This window comes from Chenopodium quinoa, unplaced genomic scaffold (genome assembly GCF_001683475.1).
Source record: "Chenopodium quinoa cultivar QQ74 unplaced genomic scaffold, ASM168347v1, whole genome shotgun sequence".
NCBI classification, from domain to species: domain Eukaryota; kingdom Viridiplantae; phylum Streptophyta; class Magnoliopsida; order Caryophyllales; family Amaranthaceae; genus Chenopodium; species Chenopodium quinoa.
Genome location: NW_018742455.1, coordinates 1,803,341 through 1,829,198, shown reverse-complemented (window position 1 = coordinate 1,829,198; position 25,858 = coordinate 1,803,341). Strand labels below are relative to the sequence as shown.

The window sequence follows — 25,858 nt, the reverse complement described above, 5'->3', positions numbered from 1 at the left end:
CCATTCTTCGGCGCCTCTTCTGAAGCGGCTGCTCGTCCATACCCGAGTCTGAAGACTCTTCTTGTACTTGGTCTTCGGGACGAACAGGGGCTTTCCCTTCCCTGTGTCTGCTGCTCTCTTCAGACTGTAAAGGGCAGGCAGGGGGAAGAATGTGAGTAAAAAAAAAAAAAAAAGAAGAAAGACAAAGTTAAGTCTAAAGGCTCACCGAGGTCTTCAGCAAAGCCTCGTCTTCTTCAGCTTCCCTAGCCGCAGCTTCTTCAGCAACTCTGGAGGACCCTTCTCCACCTTCACAAGCTTCAATAACCCGTGCAACCTCTTCGGCTGTACGGGCAGCTTCAGCTTCTTCTTCCAGCAGCTGAAACAAGGGATCTCTCTTCTTCCACCAAGGCTTCTGCCTCTGATACAGAGAAACAGCCTCAATTTGGAAGTGGGAAGAGTCTAGGTGAACCTCTCGGCGCCTTGGTTCAGTGATAGGGGGAGCCCGATCAGTTACGACTCGTTCTCGGTTGACGCCAAGGCGAGCGTAATCAATGCCGACGTTGGTCTCGTCCCGTTCTGAAAAAGAAAAGGGGAGAAGTCAATTCAGTTAGTTCGGCACATCACAAGAAAGCAAAATGAAAGAAGAAAAGAGATAATTAAAAGGCCTCGGCCCCAGCCGAAGAAGATTACCATCCCTAAACTTTCGGCTGAGGCCGACAGCTGCCAGCATATTCTCTTGGAAAACATAGTGCGTATCGGGGAGCCAAGTCTCCGGGATATGCTGCATTCGGCCGCTGCCTCCCCGGTTCGGCAGCTTGCCGAAGATGTTCTGCTGATTAAGGTTCGGGTCTGGCCCGCTATCTTCGGGAGGACCTAAACTTCCCATATCAGGATCCGGCTCGGCAAGATACCGGGGAGCGCTGAAAACGTAAGGGTGGCTCGGCTCCGTGGGTGCCCTAACCCAAATCCATTGACCTCTCCAGTCCTTGTCTGAAGAGTCGTTCGGCCACATGGTTAGGAACGGGGGCCGAGACTCAATCCGATACCACCCAGAGCCATGGCATCCGTGCCCACTTTGAATGTTTGGCACTAGCCGATGGAGCCTTTTGAAGCAATGCAGGTTCGGCACGTACCTGAAGAATTTGCAGACCCATAAGTACGTCATTACCCTTCGGATGCTGGTGGGGGTCAGCTGGCACAGGGAAATGTTGTAATGGATCAGCAAGTCTCGGACGAATACGTCCAAAGGGAACCTCAGCCCGTACTGGAGTTGTCTTGTGTACACCCCCACATACCCCGGGGGTGGACGGTGGATTCTATCGGAGGCCGTGGGCATTCGGCACCAATACCCATCGGCTTCAAGGATGCCGTAATGCAACTCAATTTGCTCGGCAAACCGGTACTGATCAGCATTCTCCACCCACCATGAGTAGGGGCGGTTCTTTATCATGGCCGAAGCTACTTCGGCATCCTCCCACTCTGAAAACCCTGGGAGGATATCCCAAAGGACAGCGGGAACTTCATCATCCCGTCCTGAAGCGCTCACCCCCTCAGCCCTCTGAGGAGGAGCCGAAGAAATGGGAGTCGCCCTAACCCCTTCAGCAGGGTCAGACTCTGTCCTTCGTCCATTCCAGGTCCCAATCCTGTCCCTGGGATCGGGGATTAGCCTTGCTCTTCTTGGAGCACGGGCTCCACCTCTAACTCCCCTCACCATTGACGAATTTCGAAGGAAAAAGTCGAAAAAGGGGAAAGAGTGCAAAGTCGAAGAAAAATGAAATAAAATCAAAGGAATTTACCTTGATCTGAAGCAAAAGTCGCCGATTTACGAATTGGTAGTGACAAGTCTCAGCTTCTAAGCTTAATGCTCGGGGAATTTGCGAAGTTTTGATGCGGGCTCTTGAGCGTTCTTGAGAATTCTGGGTTTGTGTTGATGAATGAGTGGGGAGAGAAGACGCGCCTCTATTTATATCTCCAGAAATGGGAATTCAAGGAGTCTGCGTTTCAATTTCTCTCAAGCACCCCACTAAGTAACCGTTAAACACACGACCTTGCAGTTAAATCGCCCACTACCCGTCCAACTTCCGCAATTATCCACATTAACTGTTGTTATCTCATTAATCATGGGTTAATTACGGTTTAAATTCACATTTTTGGATTAACAAATTATTCACTTCCCTCCTTTTCTGATCAAATCAAACCCGACCCGTCATCCTTCCAAATCGGGTCTGGGGGGCAAGTTGTTTGGGTCCAATTTAGTCCAATTGGGCCTGGTCACTGAATGATCCAATTAAAAGCCCAAGGTTAAGGTTCAACTCTCCAAATGTGCTAAAGTCAAAAATCAACATCCTCAAAGCCATGTCAAGGTCAGTCAACGGCCCAATCAGCCTGGCCCAGCCCAACTGACTTCCGGGCCCAATCCGCCTCCTTCATTAGCCAAGGTATAAAAGCCAACAATTTGGTCAATTCTTGGTAAGACAATAAAGCCTCAAGCAACTAAACTCTTGCACAGCTTTCTCTCTCTAATATACTGACTTAAGCATCGGAGGGGCCTTCCTCGGCGTCCCCCCCGAGGCTAGTTTACGTGTATTTGTTGTGCAGGAAACCCTCGGCTCCTGCGTCGTTCGGACCGAGACCAAGTTCCCTCAAGATAAAAGGATCTTCCGAGATTCGATTGTTTTCATCCGAAACAAATACTATCATGTTGCTTCTGCCCGGCATCACTTAGTACCGCCTCTATCATTCTAAGTTGCTTCTCCCATTGCTTTATGGTTTTTCGGTGTATTTCGCCTCCCTTTATTAACTTCATAAACATGTTAACTCCGGGTGACAACATCTTCTCAAACAATACTTGCAAAAATGCTGAAAGAAATGTTTCTCCTATAGCCATTTTATATTTTTATGTATGTTTACTTTGATATATTAGAAATTCAATTGAGGCTATATTATTGTGAATTAGAAGTAAACGATTATCTATGAGTCTTCCTTTGATGGTTGATAGTGGGGTTGTAACACTATTAATTATTTGAGTAGAATTGTCAAGACCCCGTGGTTTGGGTAAGTCAATAGTCAAGCTTTATTGTTATCCACCAACCCATAATCCGTACTCGTTTTTTTTTTTTTTTTTTTTTTTTTTTTTTTCTTGGCGCAAATTATAAATTATACATAGTACTCCCTCCGTTTTTAAATACTTGCTCCATTTCTATTTTGCACTATTCAGTTATCCTATTTTGACTAATGTTTGTGATTTATACATAAGAAAAAATATAGTCGTGTGGGTACTTGTTGGAATCATTGAATAAATTATTAATTTTCAATTTTTAGAAGTTATACCTATTGATAATTAAAGATATTAGTGATCAAAGATTAATATCGGCATACGTGTCCAAGAGAAATGGAGCAAGTATTTAAAAACGGAGGGAGTACTACTTTATTTCATCATCTCTTAAAGAATGTCATATTGGTTTTTAGGTCAATATCAAATAAATTGTCATATTCACATAATAGTTGTTATGATCCCACAATTCCTCTCTGTAAAAAAAATATATATATATCGACCCACTTGGTGTTATAATTTGTGAATCGCTAAACATCGCCCGCAAATTACCATATAAAGCCCACAAATATGACTTGGTGTGACCATTATGCCCATTTTCTAAAATTGAAATAATCTCGGTTTAAAAAATGTGGAGCCGTACTGGCTCGCCGGGGGAGACCGGAGGGCAGGCCAGAGATGCGGGGGACGCCGGAGGTACGTCGTCGTCGACGGAAAACGAGGTAAGTCACCGTTAAAATTCACGGTTTACCGTCGGAGTGGCTCTGGCGCCTAGGATGGACGCCCAAACCGTAGCCTGGACGTCCAAGCCAGACGCCAGAACCACCAGAGTGGCGTCCAGCCCAAACGCCCAGACCACCAGAGTGGCGTCCAGCCTAGACGCCCAGACCACCAGACTGGCGTCCTGGCCAGGCGCCACTCTACTGGCTGAGGCGACCCTGCCAGGCGCTAGTCCAGTGGCTGTGGCAGCCCTGGCAGACGCCACCCTTATAAATTAATTTTTTTTTTCTTTTTTGATTTTGTTGTTGTTTTTTATTTATTTATTTTTTTTTTAAAAAATCGAAAATGATTTTTTAAAAAAATTCGAAATGGGTTTTTTTTAAATTAATTTTGAAAATTCGAAATAGGTTTTTTTAAAATTAAGTTTGAAAATTCGAAATGGTATATTTTTAAATTTAGTTTGAAAATTCGAATTGGGTTTTTAGAAAAATTAAGTTTGATTATACATAATTATGCTTTTTTTTTTGTGTTAATTCTGTGTAAATATAGAAATTAAATGTATTATCCGTTAAATGTATTTATTGTAATATTTAATTGATGCATGATTATGGTGGAGACGGAAATGATTACAGTGGGATATTTGGACATGATGGTCCATTCGAAGAAGCTCAACAGGCGATTGATTGGGCAAAACAGGTTGCAATTGCAGCTGGATTTTGCTTGGTAGTAGTAACTCATAAATCTCAACGGGATGGTAGAATGGATCGCATTTTGAGATGTGACCGTTATCGCAAAAGAGAAGACAGAGATTTTCGTACAACCACTCGGTTTGATACAAAGCGGAAAGGTTGTGGGTGTGAGTTCAGAGTAAAGGTTCGACAACTACGGAGTCGTGACGGTTGGGAAGTGATTGGTTACTCTAAATGGGGGTATCACAACCATGAGATGATAGTATATGAAGAGGGTCATCGACAGCTGAGCGGCTTAAGTCCTGCTGCGAAAGTAGTTGTGAAAGAAATGAGTGATGCTCAAGTCAAGCGTGCTAAAATATTAGCATCTGTGTTAGAGAAATTTCCAGAAGACCATCCAAACCGAAGACACATCTACAACGTCAGACAGCAACTCAGGTTTGAACGGTCAGAGGGAAGGAACCCTATACAGCGGCTGCTACACCAGGCACAATCACGTGGTTACCTGTTCTGGTTTGATTCTGATGAAGATACAGCGGAGGTGACTCATCTTTTCCTTGTGCATCCTGATTATGCTGATATGATCAAGTCTTGGCCATTTGTGATTTTGATCGACTCAACGTACAAGACAAACAAGTACAAGTTCCCACTGGTTGAGATCATGGGGATGACTCCAACGAACCAGAACTTTCTGATTGGTCATGCAATCATCAAGGATGAGACGGCTCCAAGTTATTATTGGGTGTTGGAGAAGCTGAGAAACTAAATCGGGCCTAATGTTCATCCAGCAGCCATCGTCAGCGACTGTGAGGGAGGTCTCTTTGCCCCCATAGCAGAGCTGTTTCCATAATCGAACCACTTATTGTGCACATGGCACATCAACAACTGCGTGAAAGTGAAAGCCTACAACCTTTTCAACAAGAATTTGGAAATGGCAGAGAGATTGGTGAATGGTAAGTGGCGGAAGATCCTACAGGCTACCACAGAGGAAGCGTATGAGCGAGCATTGGCTAACTTCAGGGATTCGTACCAGTGGTGTCCGGCACTGGTGGACTATGTGATGCAGCAATGGGTCCCTCACAGGGAAAAGTTTGTCAAATATTGGACAAACCAGGTACTTCATTTCGAGAACACTACAACATGTAGAGTTGAGAGCTAGCTATTGCGTTTCTTGGGTCGTCATACAGACATTTCATCCGACTAGACATGTCATCCGATTTTCCAGTGCCACCGATTATACCTCGGTGGTACAACATTCGCACAGCGAGCGTAGAGGGTTGGGATGCGCTATATCATGACCGGATCCACGAATGGAACACCCTAGCTGCATTTTAGTTTTTCATGTTTACATTCTTCCTATGTAATCTTATTTGTACGTTGCTCTTTTAATGAGAACATTAATCTTTTATATTGTATTGCTTACTTTATTCTATATGTTACATGGGTAAGTTGCGCGGATCCACGAACGGTTATATCAAAATTTAAAAACAGCAATGATAATATGTTTAAGTTGGAAGCTAAAAGAACAATCTAAAATGTTACAAACTTACAACATAATGTCCAATTTAATAAATTAAAACGATAATATTTAAAGTGCTCTATAAATAAAATGACAAAACCATCAGTAATCCCTCCTCGACGACGACTCCCACTGCGCAAGGGTCTGTTCCAGACTATCAACAACAGCTCTCCCTGTTGCACTCATGCTGTCCTTCTCAAGAGAGAGTTTCTGTACGTCCTGCATTATCTTTCCCATCCACTGCATACAACAAAAAACAAAAGATGAAATACAATAACAACATATAAAACTTAATTAAAAGACAACGATAAATATAATATGAGACATACCGCTTCCATGGCAGTAGGCGGTGGCACATAATCATCATCGCTGTGGTCGAGATCTGCGATCAACCTTGGGTGCGAATACCGGTTGAACCATTCCATGTAGTAATGGTCACACATGGGAGGAACCCTAGAGGGCGGCCGCTGCAACTCCGCAGTCCATAAGCGGGCCACCATCGGAAATTGGTCCCACGTCCCGGTCATGATATCCGGCCATTGCACGACGTAGTCCCTCGACGATGCAGGTCGGACCGCCTTCATCGGGCATGCCGGGGGAGGAGGGACAACTTGGACAAATCCAAGCTGGCGAAGACAACGCTGGGGCATGTACGCCTCGACGATCTCACGATACTGAATGAGTCCCGTGTACAGGGTCCTGGGTACCCTAACACTAGGGTTCGGGCCGAAAGGCATCCAGTTCACCTGCACATAGTTTTAAAATTTAATAACATGAATATAATATGTGCAAATAATAAAATGTAAAAACAATTTATAAACGTTACCTCTAGGGGGGACAGCCTGTCCAGCAATAACCGTATCGATCGGAGGCGGTCAACGAACTTCTTCTCCGAGCGCAGACTCCACGCACAAGCACGCGGCATCCCCTCATCAATAGGAACCGGGTCACGATGTGGTCGCAATGCAGGAAAGTACTCGTATATCCAGGTCTGCAATAGAGTCAGACACCCAGTGATACCTGCCGCGTCAGCCCGACTCGCAAATCCTAGTTGGCGATACAAATACGCCAACGTAGCAGATCCCCAGGAAAACTGGCCTACACTTTCGGGGTCACACGCCTCTACTATGTCGCGTGGCCTGAGCTTGTTTCCGCCGCTCTTATCCGGAAACAAGGTACATCCGAGGAGTAGAAAAACATAAGCACTCAGCTGTGCGTCGTGCGTCCTACGTGCACTGGGGTACAAACACCGCTGCAACACGGATGCGATCTTCACACCTCCGTGTTCCCAAACACCTAGCGCCTCGGTGTACAGTGCAGCCCTGTCCACCGCCAACAACTCCGCCAGCAAATCTGCCTGATCCGCATCAGCCATAGCACAAAGTCGTTTACCCTCAACACGAATCCCCGGAATGGCCTCGACGTCATGTAACATGATCGTCATCTCACCGAACGGAAGATGGAAAGAGTTTGTATCCGGCTGCCATCGCTCAATGAAAGCCGTGATCAGCGTACTGTCAATCTTATCGTGCATGGTGGCAGGAACGTGATTCACCCCAGTGCCCTCCAGTCGCTCGAACATCTCGCTCTCCGCCGGCCAAGCCTCAGCCCATGTACGCAAAAAGCTACAAGTCTTTTCCCGGGTATGACATTTCAACAACCCCGTAACTGAAGGCCTCTCCTGGTCCTCCCAAATACGGGCAGCTATGTGTCCTAGAAAGCTAGGAATCACACTCCCGTCAACAGGCCCACCGGGCACCTCACTCCTAACAACCCAAGAATCATTACCGGCCCTCGACCGTTTCCTGCTTGCCCCAGATACAGTGGACGCAGATGATGTGCCAGATCTACTAACAAACGTACCATATGTGTCTCGTACATGTCATCAACCCTCTGACTGAATGGACCGTAATCATCATACGGTCCACTGCCATCGTCCACATCCTCATCCTCATCTGCGCCCTCCTCCTGCTCCTCCTCCTGGTCACCCTCCTCAGCATCATCATCGTCATCGTCATCCTCATCCCGACGGTGGATCCGTTCTCTACGAGCTGAGGCCGAAATACCACGGGATCTGACATGTCTATGCCCCGACCTCTCCACTGAATAGCTTCTACTAAGAAGCTCTACATTCTTCCCCGCACCATGACGACCCAGTGAATTCTACACAAAATTTTAAAATATATAAACATACAAAAATTTATACGAAAAATAGCTACCACTACCCAAATCAAATAAACTAAAAACATACTAACAAATTAACATAATAAAGAAATTAACAAAACACTTAAATAAAAATATTAGAATAAAAAATACACTTAGAAAGGAAATAAAACCAACACAGAAGAATATATATAAACATAAATAATTCATTCCCAATTAAAATAAATTAACTAACCAAAAACAATATCAATAATAAAATTTAAAATAAATTAACTAACCAAAAACAATATCAAAGTCACAAAAAAAATTTAAAAACAAATCAAAATAGAGAATAAAAATAAAAATGTACAAAAAAAACAAACAAATAATTGTAAACAAAATATAAACATAGAAAAAATACAACAAAATTGAAAAAATTTATAAAAATAAACAACAAAATATAAAAACAATTCAAAAAGATATTACACAAAAAAAAAAACAATATTTTAAAACAAATATAAAAGAAAAAAAAAAAAGAAAAAAAGGGGGGGGGGGGCGTTGAATAAACGCCACAACCGTGTCTATGGCGTCTAGCCCAGGCGCCAGCCTACTGGTGGCGGCGTCTGCAGCTGGCGCCACCACCGCTGGCTGGGCGTCCAGCCAGGGCGCCCCACCTCCGTCACAGCGGTTTTTCCTTTTTTTTTTTTTTTTACAAATTGTACCTTGCCTCCTTGGGACCTCCTTCCCTCTGCCGCCGCTGCCAATTCCTTGCCTTGCCGCCTCGACATTGCCGTTGTTTGAATTTTTTTTTTAGAGAGGTTGAAAGAAGATGAGCGATGAGAGTGTGAGTGATGAGAGTGTGAGTGTTTTTTTTAAGGTCAAGGGCAATATTGTCAAACCAAGTGAATTTTGTGGGCTTTATGTAGTAATTTGTGGGCGATGTTTAACAAATCCCTATAATTTTTCAAAGCGTTTTGCGTGAGACTGGACTCACGTGAGTCCCGGCTCCTTAATTAAGAAGGCGCGGGCCTGATCAACCCGACCAAAGCCCGCACTCCATTTTATAAAGTGTCTGAATATTTCGTTTTCATCATTTTCATAAAATTTCGTGCGTCGTCATTCACTGAAAATTTCGAACGCTTTCATTTCGTCGAATTTCAACCACTTCATTTCCTCACATTTCAGAGAATTCAAATCTTCAAATTTCATAAAAAAATGGAGAAATCAAACAATAGAATGATGATTGAAGGAGATTCTGTTTCACCTATAGAATCAATTTCTAGCTCAATTACTGCTAAAAAGGTACAATTTAGTTCATAATTTTGATTGTATGTAATTTCGAATCATATATAAGAATTTCAAATTACATATAATTTAGTTCATGATTTCAGATTGTATCATAGTGAATTTGAAATATGAATTTCGACTTATAATTCGCATGCAAGCCAAATTGAATTTCAGATCGTATTAAATTTCGATTTAATATCAGATCGTATTTAAATTCGAGTTAATTTCGACTTATTATATGCAATCAACGCCAATCGAAATTCAGATCGTAGTTAATTTCGACTTATAATTTGAAATCAGGCTTAATTTATATTCCAATCGAATTTGAAATCAGGATTAATTTATATTTCACGAATAGTATATATTACATGTCGCAGAAAATTAATTTTAATTTGAATCCAGTTTTTTGATAATTTTAGAGTGAAATTCAAATATACTAACACTAATGATGAATGCAGCAGATAATGTAATTTTAGGAGATAATATCAATGAAGAAAGAGATGATGAAGAAAGAGATGAAGATGCTGCAAGTATAATAGGTGTACTGATAATTAAATGTTCTGTAAAATTATTAAATGCTCTGTAATTTATTGATGTAATTACAGACAATATAATTCCTGACTAATATTATCTTAAACCTGACTGAATTAATTTTATTCCTATGGAAACCTATTTCCTAAAAAAAATTATATGGAAATTAGTGAAAATAATGTAATTCCTGACAATTTCAAAATATTTATGACTGGATTAAAAAAATCTAGTATTCCTGCCTGAATATTATTATTTTAAACCTGACTATTATTATTTTAAAACTGACTATCATTATCTATTTCCTGACTAATACTATTTCTTTTCTTTCCAATTCCTATAATTTCTAATTATCATTATCTATTTCCTGACTAAGATAATATATTTCCTGACTAATATATTGTAATTTATGACTAGAAAAAAATTTCTGACTTGATAAAAAAATCTAATTTCTGTATGCTATAATATATCTGAATATTATTATCTTAAAACTTACTATCATTATCTGTTTTCTGACCAGCATTATCTAATTCCTGACTAAGATATGCTAATTCCTGAGTATTATAAATTTTAAAAACATTTAATTATTGTATATAATATTGATAATACAATTCCTGACTATTATTATCTGTTTCCTGACTAATATTATCTTAAACCTGACTGAGTTAATTTTATTCCTGACTAATATATTGTAATACCTGATCTAAAAAATCTAATTCCTGACTAAGATATGCTAATTCCTGAGTATTATAAATTTCAAAAAACATTTAATTACTTTATAACGTCATACAAAACAAAAAATAAAATAAAATCAACTAAATTTAAAAAAAATTACATATTACTGAAATGTTATGGTTTTTAATTATAATAAAGTGCAAAACATTGAAGATAAGCTACTAATAACATCCTCTATTTTAATTCTTTTTTCCTCTCTACCTGGTTGGCTTGCCTCTTCTCTTTTTCTCTTTCTCTTGTTGGCTTCTTCTTCTGCAAAAATTAAACGTAATCCATCTAGAAATTCAGCCCAATCTTGCACCATGTCATTGTGAAAACCATAACCATTATGCCTCATAATGTCATATGCAACCCACCATTCATTTGAATTATGATTTCTTCTTACTATTTCTGGAATCTAAAATTTATAATACCATAATTCATTATAATATTTACATGTACAATTAATCATCGCCTGGGCTTTGAAGGTGCACCTAGGGAAAATATGCATGTATAATATCTCTTCAATTGCTAGTGCTTGATGTGCATCTTTTAAGGCATCATTTGGGTGTGCAATTTGATTAGCCATCTAAACAAAACAAAATAAACACATAAATCATAACAAAACAAAATAAAATAAACTAACAAATGTATGATCATAATATGAAAAAATATACCTTTTGTAGTAGCAGTAGTTATATTCTTATAAAATTAATTAAGATTCAAACTGTAGCAATTTATAGTTTTGTATGGATTTTTTTTTTTTTTTTCTGAATATAGTTTCTTGTACACTGTGGTTTCTTATATATAATGTTTAGAACGTGAATTGGTGCAGTGTTTTGGAAGAGGGAAGGTCATGCCTTTTCAAATATGTCTTTTTCATTTATAATTAACCTCTGTTCTAGTAAATACATTTCATTTTATTCAATTAATTTTATGTCTGGTAAATGATTTTACGTGTTTTTTGAGTGTTTATGTTTTTGAAGAGGGAAGGTCATGACTTTTCAAATTCTAATTCTTGTATGCAATTTTTTTTTTTTTCTGAATATAGTTTCTTGTACACTGTGGTTTCTTATATATAATGTTTAGAACGTGAATTGGTGCAGTGTTTTGGAAGAGGGAAGGTCATGCCTTTTCAAATATGTGTTTTTCATTTATAATTAACCTCTGTTCTAGTAAATTCATTTCATTTTATTCAATTAATTTTATGTCTGGTAAATGATTTTACGTGTTTTTTGAGTGTTTATGTTTTGGAAGAGGGAAGGTCATGACTTTTCAAATTCTAATTCTTGTATGCAATAATCTAACTGACTATTTTTATCTTAAACCTGACTATATCATTTATGTCCTGAGTAATTTATTATCTATTTTTCTGACTGAGATAATTTTATTCCTGACTATTATAATCTAATTTCTAATTCAAACAATTTTTTGACTATTTTTTGAGTAATATTTTGACTATTTTTTGTCACTGAAATTAGATTAATAAAATTGTTTCAATTTAATTTCTGATTGAAAAAATTTTATTCTCGAAATATACAATCTAATTCCTGATATATTCAAATTAATTCCTAATCAAAATATTTTAATACCTGACATACATAATTTAATTCCTGACAAAACAAATCTAATAAATGACAAAAATAATCTAATTCCTGTAGATAATGAACAATGAACAACATATTATAATCAGATACAAATATTATTATTTCTGAATGATATAATTTTATTACCGACCAATATTACCTATTTCCTGATTAATATAATCCTAAACCAGACTGAGATGATTTATTTCCTGACTAGTATTTAGTAATTCCTGATTTAAATAATCTAATTCCTGACTAAGACATGGTAATTCTTAAGTATTATAAATTTAAAAAATATTTATTTACTGTCTATAATATTGTAATTACTGACAAAAATAAATTATGATATGTGTCATATGTATACTTTTGTTGCAGATTATTACAATTATGACAAGGATGAAAACATAAGTAGATGTCTAGCAAGTTATACAGTATCAAACTACAATGAGGGATATGTGTTATACAAAGCTCATTCAAGATCTGTTGGTTTCAGTGTCAGAAAGTCAACAAAGAGAAGAGATACCAATGATAAATTGTATGAGTTTTATTTTAGATGTTCTAAGGAAGGACATACAAAGGGTAAAATGAAGATAGTAGGTGAACAAAATTCAGTGAAAATACCCATATTGGGTAAAACTGATGAAAAAAATAGAAAAGATAGGGAGGTAAATGAGACAAGAACTGGATGCAAAGCCCATATTCGTTTCAAGAAAAACAAAGAAGGAAATTTCGAAGCTGTTACACATGAGTTGGAGCATAATCATGAATTGGTTATAGCAGTTCAACGACATCATCTAAGACCAGAAAGGAAAATATCAGCTCCAATGGGTGAACTAATTGAGAGCATGATTGAGAGTGGTATTAAACAAATGGATTCTTATAATTATATAAGCAATGAAGCTGGAGGAGAAGAATGTGTAGGTCATACTAAGAGAGATCACCTTAATTATATATCAAGAGTGAAAATGAGTATGGTTGAAGGTGGAGACATGCAAAATGTATTAGACACCCTTCAAGAAAGAGCAGATCAAGACCCCTCATTCTTTTATAGATTGAAATTTGGAGAAGAAAATAATGTTGTGAGCTATTTTTGGCGTGACTCCCAAATGCTTGAAGATTTCAAAGCTTATGGTGATGTTTTAATCTTCGATACAACATACAGAACAAACAAATATGGGTTGATATGTGCTCCATTTGTTGGTATAAACAATCACTGGAAAATAACAATGTTTGGATGTGCATTCATAACTGATGAAAATACTCATACATTTGTTTGGCTGCTTTCAATCTTCAAAAAGTCAATGTGTGGAATTGAACCAAAATCAATCTTCACTGATCAAGATCTTGCAATGAGCAACGCCATACCAGAGGTAAGCAGTTTCAGCTTAATATTTGTATTTGTATTTTATATTGGGATATGTTTTGTATGAAATAAAATAATCTTGATTTTTTATTTAATTCTTGATAATTATAAACTAACTATATAATGTATTACCTAAAAAAGTATTAAGCCTGACTTAAATCAATCATAAGTTAAAAATATCAAATAATAAACAATAATTAAACTCTGAAATATTTAAATCCTGACTAAAATATTGTTATATCTGACAAGAATTATTTTATATCTGACTATAATATACGAATAGATGACTAAAATTTTATATCTAATTTAAACATTTTAATACCTGACTAATAAACTGTTATGCCTCACAAAAATAAATTAAAAACTAATGGAGTTATTTAATATCTGACTTAAACTCTTTAATACCTGACAAAAATATGTCAATTTTTTGCCATGATTTATATAATATCTGACTGTAAAATGAAATTATTTGATTTCTGTCTAAGTAATGACTATAACTTTACTAATACCTAATGATATCATGTAATATTTGATGAAAATAATATTAAAACTAATGAAGAAAATAAATTTTATAATTGACATTTTATATTTAATATGTAATTAAAACACTTTAATTCCTGACTAACAAATTGTTATGCCTGACAAAAATAGATTAATAACTAACATGAGTTATATAATATCTGACTTTGACTCTAAAATACCTGACAAAAATTTATTAATTACTGCAATTACTTATCTAATATCTCACTATAAAATGAAACTATTTGAATATCATGTAATTCCTTATGAATTTCTTGTAATTTCTGATCAAAATAATCTAAAAACTGACTAATATATTATTTTGCCTGACAAAAATAGATTAATAACTGACATAAATCAAATAACACTAATTAAAGTTTGAAAATATTTAATTCCTGGCTAAAATATAGTAATATCTGTCTAGAATCATTTTAAATCTGACTTTAATATAAGAATAGCTAAATAAAATTTTATCATTCCTTAGAAAAACACAACAAAAATAATTTTCTGAGAGATATGATTTATTTCCTGCCCTAAATAATATAATACCTGACTAAAAATATAATAATCATGAAAGAAATAATATTATTTCTGATTTTTAATACAATGGAATAACTTAAATCACCTTAATTCCTATTATATGAAACTTTTAATCTATTATCTGACTATAATACTTTAAATGCTGACTAATATATTATTATGCCTGACAAAAATAGAAAAATAACTGACGTTAATTATATAATATCTGACTGTTACTCTTTAATTCCAGACTAAAATATTATTATTCTTGAGTAAAATATTATTATGCCTTACATAAATCAACCAATCCAAAAATGAAACAACTGACTAATAAAATCTAATTCCTGTCTAAGTTAAGCTTATTTCCGAGTTAAAAATATTAATTCCAAAACACTTATTAAAATCTAAATATATTGAAATACTGATTAAAATATAGTATTATCTGTAAAAAATTATCTAATATCTGACTATAAAATATGAAAACTGAATTAAATTTTACAATTCCTTACACAAATACAACAAAAATAATTTCTAAGAAATATGATTTGATTCCTGTCATAAATAATATAAAAACTGAGTAAAAGAATAATAATCCTGAAAGAAAAAATATTATTCCTGATTAAAAAAGCATGTTAATTCCTGCATTAGCTATTATAATTCCAGACTAAAATAAAACTGTTCCTGATGAAATTAATCTAATTTTTGAACGAAAGAATTTTATTCCTTTTTGTGATATAGTGCAATTATTCAGAAGTGTTTTTTCATTCACAAACATTATGCACATAAAAGAAAATTAACAAAAACAAAAACATAAGTATATATTTCTTCATAATATTTTGTCATACTTGTGACAATGCCTCACAAAAGCAAATGAACACTGTCACTTTAAACTATATAAGATCATAACAATTCTATACAAAACATTGCTTTTTAATTAAAGAAAAACATATTTACAGGGAATTTAAGCTAGCCTAATCTTCTTCTGCGGCCTGCTAGGTTGAATAGCTTCCTCCCTCTTTCTTTTCTTACTCCACATATCTTCCTCATCCCTAAATAGCCATCGCAACCCATCCAGAAATTCAGCCCAATCTTGAACCATTGAATTATGAAAGTCATATCAATTATGCCTCATAATATCAGTTGCAAGCCACCACCTTTTACTGGCCTGCCTGGCTCTAACTACATGAGGAATCCAAGAATTTAAATACCATAATTCATTCCAATGCCTGCAAACACAATTACACATCGCTTGCGCTCGAGGGGTGCACTTAGGAAAAATATACATGCATAAGATTTCAGGAACATATAATGCACGTGGAGCATCCTCTAGAGCAGCCATGTAACGAGGGTCGTCTATTGGATCCATTTGAAATACTACGTTACAATATACTTGAATTCGAATAAAAATTGAACAAAACTGATAAATATTCTTTGTTGCCTGGAAATAGATGGTTTTTTTTTAACAAACAGAAGAGATATATGAAGGGTGTATAGATTTTTTTGAGAGTATGATGTTTGAAATACTTTATTTGTATCAGTTTTCACTACGCGTTTTCCCAAGTAATTAAATTCTAAATCAATCAATTCATCATTTCCTGACTTTTTATCTGCCCACATAATAATACTCAGTCCTAACATAAAATATTGTTGTATAATTCTTGTTTATATTTCTAATTTCTGATAAATTTAAACCATTATATGAAAATTTAAATCTATTATCTGACTAAGTATATAAATTTTTTACTAACAAGTAAATACCTTTATTATTATAATTGACATTATTAATCTAATATCTGAACAAAATTGAACAAAATTGCTAAACATCATTTGTTGAAAAACTAGAAATGAATGGTTTTTTTAACAAACAGAAGAGAAATATGAAAGGGTCACTAGTAGAAAAATACAAAAAGGCAACCCCTAAATGGCACCGGTTCAGGCCAAACCGGTGCCAAAAATCGGCCTCAAAATGGACGGGTTTTTAGACAAAGAGAAATGGCACCGGTTCAGATCAAACCGGTGCCAAAAATACAAATGGCACCGGTTTGAACCGGTTCCATAAGATGTTAAAAAAAACGGTTCAACACATAATAAACCCTAAATAAATTTGACTCACTCCGCCTCTTTTTATTTCATTCCTTCTGATCTCCTTCTCTCTCCTCTCTCCCTTCTCCTCCTCTCTCTTCTCTCTCCTCTCATCTCCCTTATTGATCTTCATCTCCCATGCATATTCGATCTAGCTCCTCTCTCTAAACCGATCTTCTTTCGTCTCCTCTCCCTAGCTTCTTCGATCTCCTCTCTTTCTTTGATCTACACCACCACAAATTCGACCACCGCCACAAAGCCCACCACCACAACATCACCACTGCCGCAAAGCCTCCGCCACTACCACAAAGGTCGACCGCCGCCGCAAAGCCCACCAACATCATCTTCAACAACAATTTCTGGGTATCCTTTGAGGTTAGGGTTTATTTTAGGGGTTTAATTCGATGTTAATCGAATTTGTTGGATTTAAATTTGGGTTTGATTTTGGATTTAAATCGATTTTTCTGGGTTTATTTAATTGATTATTGGATTTTAATTCGAGTTTTGTCAATTTTTCTGGGTATAATTATCCGAATTTAATCGGTTTTGTGTTTTAATTCGATTTTTCTGGGTTTAATTTTGTGTTTAATTAATTGATTTTTCTAGGTATATGCATGTGTCTTTTGGGTTTTTGTTTTTTTTGAGTTTTCTGGGTGTTTTAATTTTAAAAGAGAAAATTCGGGGATTTTGTATTTTTCTGGGTACATGCATGTTAAAAAAAATGGATGAAGTACTTGTGTTAAGCCATTCTTGTTAAGTAATTCGGGAATTTTGTATATTTTTTTTTTCAATTTTTCTTATAATTTTGAGTTTTTGGGTTTTTTTTATTTTCAGTTCGTGAGTATTTTTGGGGTTTTTTCTTTTTATTGGGGGGGGGGATTTCTGGGTTTATTTTCTTGCTTTTAATTTCGTGATTTCTGGGTTTAATTTTCGCAATTTTAGTTTATTGTGAGTTTTTATTAATTCGGTGTTTTAATTGATGCAGGTGAAGAATCAAAGTGTTGATTTTGGAATTTTTATTTTTTTGTTGTAATTTTTTTTTCGTTCGATGTGTAATTTTTTTTTCTTTGATGTTGTAATTTTTTTTTTTTGGATTTTGATGTTGTAATTTATTTTATTTTTTTGTATTGTAAAATAACAATTTAATCATCAATATATTTCTGATTATATTTCGTATTCAAGCTTGTTATATGTTTCTGATTATATTTTGATCATTATATCTCTGATTGTATGTGTGGATAAAGCAAACTTAAAAAAAAAAACATGAATTGGCACCGGTTTGAACCGGTGCCAAAAGGGGGGGGGGGTTTGGCACCCCTCACATTGGCACCGGTTCAAACCGGTGCCTTAGGCCGGGTTTGAACCGGTGCCATTTGCTATTTTTCTACTAGTGGGTATATAGATTTTTTTGGGAGTATAATGTTTTTTTGGGAGTATGATTTTAAAATACTTTATTTATATCAGTTTTAACTGTGCATTTTTCCAAAGTAATTTAATTTTAAATCAATCAATTCATCATTTCCTGGCTTTTTATCTGCCCACGTAATAATATTATAATTATTGACAAAAAAAACCTATTATATGAAAATTTAAATATACTAATTTTTGACCAACAAGTATTTTACTGAAAAAAAAGACAATACATGAGAAACCAAAATAAAATCAAAGTACATTACTGAAATATACTTGATTTCATATACTATTTCGAAATATATAATATATCAAAAAAAAAAAAAAAAACAAAACCCTAGAATCTTAATCATCTTCTTGAGATTTTAAACTTGTTTTTTCTTTTGATCTTCTTTTTCTTCTTCCTGTTTCTTCTTTTGTTGATCGTCTTCTTTCTTTTTTTTGTTTCGTTCTTTCTGGATTTTTTCTTCAACCCTCTTTCTCTTACTCAGTTCTTCGATTTTGTTCTTCTCAACTTTTTCATACAGCTTCATCAACCCATTCTCCACTCTATCTCTTCTCTCAAGTAGATCATTTGATCTCTTTTCAAAGTTATCAAAAACATTTTCTTCTGGATCGTTTGATGAAGTAGAAGACTGAGAATTGTTTTCCATATTTGAGGAATAAAGAAAAAGCGTATGTTTTAGGAGAGAGAATATACAGGAACACAAACATGCAAAATGTATGACCAATTCTTGGTTTTATAGACAAATATAAGATATTAAAAAAATATTTTACTTTTAGAATAATTTTCTACGAATAATTCTTATTCTTACATTTTTGTCATCTTTATCCAAAAGTCTTGGTAAATATCTTCATGTTAAATATCTTTATTTTAAATATCTTTATCCAAATCACAAAGTACTGAAAACAACTCTAAGTAAAATCAAACACTAGTAAAACAATTTTTGCTTGATATAAAGTTATCTAATATATGAACAAAATGTGCTAATTTCTGTATTAAAAATGTTTTCCCTGAAGAAAATTCTACAATACTTGATTTATTTTATCTAATATATGACTAAACCACTTTAATTCCTGACTAATAAATTGTTATGCCTGACAAAAATAGATTAATAACTGACGTCATTTATATAATATCTAACTTTGACTCTTTAATACCTGACAAAAATTTATTAATTATTGCCATTATATATCTAATATCTAACTATATAATGAAATTATTTGATTTATGTTGTCTAAGTAATGACTATAACTTTGCTAATTCCTAATGAATATAATGTAATTCATGATAAATATTTTCTAAAAACTGATAACAATAAATCAAATTGTTCTATAATTGTTGAAGAAATAAATATATAATTGACATTATTTGTTTATAAGTTATCTAATATATGAACAAAATGTACTAATTTCTGTATTAAAAAATGTTTTCCCTGAAGAAAATACTACAATACTTGATTTATTTTATCTAATATCTTACTAAACCACTTTAATTCCTGACTAATAAAATGTTATGCCTGACAAAAATAGATTAATAACTGACGTGAGTTATATAATATCTAACTTTGACTCTTTAATACCTGACAAAAATTTATTAATTACTGCCATTATATATCTAATATCTGACTATATACTGAAATTATTTGATTTATGTTGTCTAAATAATGACTATAACTTTGCTAATTCCTAATGAATATCATGTAATTCCTGATAAATATAATCTAAACACTGATAAAAATATATCAAATTGTTCTATAATTGTTGAAGAAAATAAATATATAATTGACATTATTTGTTTATAAGTTATCTAATATATGAACAAAATGTACTAACTTCTGTATTAAAAAATGTTTTCCCTGAAGAAAATACTACAATACTTGATTTATTTTATCTAATATCTGACTAAACCACTTTAATTCCTGACTAATAAAATGTTATGCCTGACAAAAATAGATTAATAACTGACGTGAGTTATATAATATCTAACTTTGACTCTTTAATACCTGACAAAAATTTATTAATTACTGCCATTATATATCTAATATCTGACTATATAATGAAATTATTTGATTTATGTTGTCTAAATAATGACTATAACTTTGCTAATTCCTAATGAATATCATGTAATTCCTGATAAATATAATCTAAACACTGATAAAAATATATCAAATTGTTCTATAATTGTTGAAGAAAATAAATATATAATTGACATTATCTGTTTAATATGTGATTAAAACACTTTAATTCCTGACTAATAAATTGTTATGCATGACAAAAATAGATTAATAACTGACTTGAGTTATATAATATCTAAATTTGACTCTTTAATTCCTGACAAAAATTTATTAATTACTTCCATTATTTATCTAATATCTGACTACAAAATGAAATTATTTGATTGTTGCAGGATTATCCAAATTCAAGACATAGTCTATGTCTATGACATTTGCAAAAGAATTTTGTATCACACTTTGGAACTTTAAAAAACAATCCTGAATTCAAGAACATGTTTCACAAGTGCTTAAGGGGCTGTGATTCAGAATCAGAATTCGAAGATGTCTGGAACAAGATGGTTCAAAAATATGGATTAGAAAAAAAAAGAGTGGTTTGATAGGTTGTTCGGGCTACGAGAGAAATGGTGCACTGCTTTGAGCAAGGATATTTTCTCTGCGGGAATCCTTTCATCTCAAAGAGTAGAAGTAACAAACAGAGCAATTTCATTTAAGGCCAACAGAACCACTAAACTTTTGGTGTTCTTTCATATATTTGAAGCTACTGTGAGAAGATGGAGAAGCACTGAAAAGAGTGACAACTTCAGATGTACTACTGAGAAACAAAAAACAAAAACAAAAATCTTAAAATATGCTGCTGAAGTTTATACTACTCTGAACTTATACTAGGATTTTAAGTTGGAATTTGAGACTAGCCTAGGAGCATATGCAAAGGAAAAGCCAACTTCAATGCAATATGTCAAATTCTTTGATGTTTCTCTTGATGAAGATTATATGCACACCTATCAAGTCATATATCACTGTCAAAGCAATGAATTTATGTGTTCTTGTATGTGCTTCATAGAGACTGGATTGTTGTGCTTTCATATTATCAAGACAATGCAAATGTACATCATACATGCTATACCAGAGAGATACATTCTGAAACGTTGGACCAAGCTTGCTAAATCAAGGATATGGGATGAGAATGAATCAGGTACGTACATACTTTGTTATTTTAAAATTTATTACTTGTTTATTTAGTATAAAATAAAAATATCTTTATTCCTGAGCTAAATATTTTAATTACTAACATAAATAATTTCCTGACATAGAAATGTAACAGCTGACTTAAATAGTATAATACCTGGCCTAGATAATCTTATTCCTGACCTAAATAAAGTAATATCTGGTCAAAAAAATTTAATACATGAAAAAGATAATATTATTCCTGATATATTCAATCTAATTTATGATTGAAACAATTTTATTCCTGAAATATACAATCTAATTCCTGAAATATTCAAATTAATTCTCGATTAAAATATTTTAATACCTGACATACAGAATTTAATTCCTGACAAAACAAATCTAATAAATGACAAAAATAATCTAATTCCTGAAGATAATGAACAATGAACAACATATTATAATCAGATACAAATATTATTATATCTGAAAATCATAGTTTAATATCGATATAGATATTATTATTTCTGATATAAAATCAGATTTATTACAAACATAATCTTAATATTAAAAAACTTAAACATTATTGGTACCATTTTCTGCTTCATTAGGAAGTCTTTCAGTACCATCAGCATTAAAAATTCTAATGTAAATGGTATCACGGTCATGGTAAATATCAAGTTTGTCTCCAGGAACTATGTTGTTAGTAGCTACGAAGTTTTCCCATTCACGATCAATCAACATACCACCATACCCTGTATCTTCTGGTATGCTTATGACTCTTACTTCCCAAAATCTATCTTCTCTGCCATTATTCCAAGCATAAACTCTTACATGATGCCTGAATTTTAGAAGAAAAAACTTCCATTCTGCAGGAAGTGGCTGAAAAAAAAAATGAAATCACTAAGTTTTTACTAAAACACAAAACAAATTTATAAATTTAAAACTTAATGTAAAATATATTTACCATACTAAGGCGATGAATTGTTTTGAAAGTAATAGTGCATTTTTCTTTATTTGCGTAGAAATCAGCCATTATCTTATAACTCTTGATTAGATGAAGAAAAATATAACTTATTGTTACAAAACTGCACCTTTTATAGAAACAGTGTATATATTAATATAAATATTTTAATAGAAAAAACTTGATTTAGAACAGGCTTTAAATAGAGAAGAGTTATGTATGAACAACAATAAATAATCTGTAATTTAACAGAAAAAATTATAACCTCAGTCAAATTTAAATGAGTTTTTAATGATGCAATAAATTACTTTTTCTAGATTAGAATGACTTTTCAATGATGCAATTAATTACTTTTCAGATTTATAGAACTTTTTCATGACTTTATTCACTTTTGTATGACTTTTTTCAGAAATGCAATAAATTATTTTTTCAGATTTGTATCAATTTTCAACAAAATAATTTTTCTTCTTGAAAATTTTGATATTTCTTCTGACAAATAAAATTTATCAGGAATGAAATCAATTTTGTCAAAAAACTTATGGCTCAAACAGAAAAAAAATATCATGGCATAACTTATTGCTGACTTTTCTTACATTTTTCATGACATAAATAATTTTATATCTGATATTATAATATTGTTTTAGCAGAAAATTATAACACTATTCCTGAGCTGCATGTTTTATTCCTGAGTAAAATTTTCTTATTACTGACAAAAATGTAGTAATCTATTCTTTTTTGTTAGGAAATTCAACTACAGATCATTCATTAATAAACACTCCTTGGAGGCAATCAATAACAAATAATTTTTACAACCTTGTGACAATATGTCAAGGGAATGAAGAAGCATCAAAAATATGTGATGATGCTTTGGAACAAATGTACAAATCTGTAAGGAAAGTGTTTCAAACAAATGAAAAAAAAATTCGTGAACTTGAAGAAGAAGAGAGAAGAAATACAGTAAAAGATCCAAAACGACCAAAAATAAAAGGAAGGCCAAAGAAGAACAAAAGAATTAGAGGACATTTTGAAAGAAGAAGAACAGCAACAAGAGATCCAAATGAGTTTGGAACAATAACTCCAAATCCACAACTCATTTAATATATCCCTACTGCTGACTTCTTCTATCATGAGGCCAATCTTCAAATATTTTTTTTATTCAAAATAATTGTAAAAAATACTATATTTTGGTATTTTAATTTTGGTATTTTAAGGTTTGATATTTTTTTGTTACTCCTGAAAAAAATTATTTTGTTTTCTGATTAGGACAATGTTATTCCCACCTAATTTTATTCTTGACATAAAAAATCTTATTGCTGACTAACTCAAGTTTATTCCTGACTAACCTGTGTTTATTCCTGACTAACACAATTTCATTCCTGACTTAACAAAAACTTATTACTGACTAACTCAAGTTAATTCCTGACTAACTCAATTTAATTCCTGATTACTGTAAGTTAATTCCTGACTAACAGAATCTTATTCCTGACTAAATCAATTTATACTCTGAACTTATACAAGGATTTTAAGTTGGAATTTGAGACCAGCCTAGGAGCATATACGTCAAATTCTTTGATGTTTCTCTTGATGAAGATTATATGCACACTTATCAAGTCATATATCACTGTCAAAACAATTCCTGACTAGATCAATATTTTAATTCATTAAAAATATTTGTAAAAAATATTATTTTTAATTCTAGTATATTTTGATTTGAGATTTTAGATTTATAATCAAAATTAAGTTTTGATAATTTTTATTATTCCTGACAGAATTAATCAAATTTCTGAAGAAAATAATTCTATTCCTGACTAACATGTTTTATTTCCTGATAAACATCACTCATTTCTTAAATATAATTTCTAAACATAGTAATGATATTACTGATTGTAGACACCCATTTGTGTCTCCCCAAAACCAAACCCGGTGATGAGTGCCTTTCGCGTCGAATCATAATCGAATGAAGTGAAAGTGTGGAAAGTCTAGTGTTGCGGAAAGTTTTATTTTCTTTTCTCTTCTCTCTGTTTTTGAAAACTTTATTTTAAGAAAATAGCCAATCCAATTTGATTGGTCCATGATATGGGTCCAATAGTAGTGTAGTTGGATGGGGCTTACAAAGAGCTTTCCAACGATATATTATAAGCCCAATTCCGATGAATATTGAGGAAGTTATGGCCAATTTACCAAACTGGGCTCGGTTTGAGCTTTACATGCGGCCAATGATCTAGGGGAGGGCCTAATATGATTTATCATTCCTAATGCAATTAGGAGTGGTTTTAGTCTTCTAGATTCTTCTAGAAGGTTCTTTTCATTCCTAATTCAATTAGCATTGATAAATTGACTTTTGTTGACTTTTTAGAGTTTTAAGTAAAATCAAATAGCATTTTCGAAAAAATTATATTATTTTATCCTCCATTACGGTAAACTTATCGGATTTTCGAAAACGCGTTAAAATCAAGCTTGGCGTCTGACCCCAGGCCTTGGCGCCTGGAACCAGGCCTGGCGCCTGGCGCTAGCCATTGGCGCCAGCTAGCCAGGGTTGGCGCCAGCCCTGTTTTCTGAGCGTCAAACTCTGTTTTGTTAATTTATCTTTTTTGGCTGATTTTCTCTATAAATATCGTATTAAAAACTCCATTCATTCACCAATTCTCGCCATCCATTCACCAATTCTCATCAAGTTTTTCTTTAGCATTCTCTAATTCATTCATCTCTTTCTTTCTTTTAAAACTTTGCTCTTTATACAGAATTCCGCATTCGCAAGATCAAGAAATACCTAGCCATATTCGAAGTTGCCTTCGCCCTAGACGTGAAAGGTTTTAATTTTTGAGGGTTTGGTCCCAAATCTCTATTTCAATTATTTAATTTAATTGTTTGATTATTATTTTCCTTGAAGTTACTAACGTGTGTATTTTGTTATTAGAAAGACTACGAAGCATCAAAGTAAGTGCTTTTATTGATTTATTGATATTATGATGTAGAATTCATGTTTACATTATTATTATGATATTCCTAGTATCATGTCTAGGGTAATTTTAATATTAAATACTTATGATTGTGAATATTATTATTATTATTATTTTGATGATTATTATTTTATTTATGATGATATTATTATTATTATTATTATTATTATTATTATTATTATTATTCATGTTTATTATTATTATCATCGTTATTATTTGTTATGTTGCTTGATGATTTTTATTGTTATTGCTTGATCACGCCTTTTACGCATGTTTGAAGGGAATTGGTACTTGTAATCACGCTTAATAAGATAATTAATAATCTTGTTAGGTTAACTGTGATTATAATTCAAGTGATCGCCAATAATAGTTTATTTGTGCATTAAATTCAACCAACATAGATTAAATAGGTTTAGGGTTAATCCTATTGATTGCATGTTAATCAGAAAGCGCACATGAATACGAGCAGAATAAAGTAGAAGCCTATTATTAAGGCAGGTTCAATCTCTTTTAGGTTGGATTTGTACCATCATCCCCGAACCCTTATTTGGTTCATGACCTTATGGAGTTGACGATCTCTTGGATCGTTAAGGGGTGTAACCTTCATCCTATGAACGGTTTACAAGTTCCTAAAAAAACTTGT

General features: G+C 33.5%; 1 protein-coding gene across 1 annotated transcript; it reads left to right on the top strand.

Moving 5' to 3' along the window:
- The first annotated feature begins 9,836 nt into the window (after positions 1-9,836).
- LOC110717622 (protein FAR1-RELATED SEQUENCE 5-like) lies at positions 9,837-21,445 on the top strand. Its single transcript, XM_021896372.1, has 4 exons — positions 9,837-9,918; positions 12,592-13,586; positions 21,013-21,319; positions 21,438-21,445. Exons 1-4 carry the CDS (start codon positions 9,837-9,839, stop codon positions 21,443-21,445), a joined length of 1,392 nt encoding a protein of 463 aa, XP_021752064.1.
- The last annotated feature ends 4,413 nt before the right edge of the window (positions 21,446-25,858 follow it).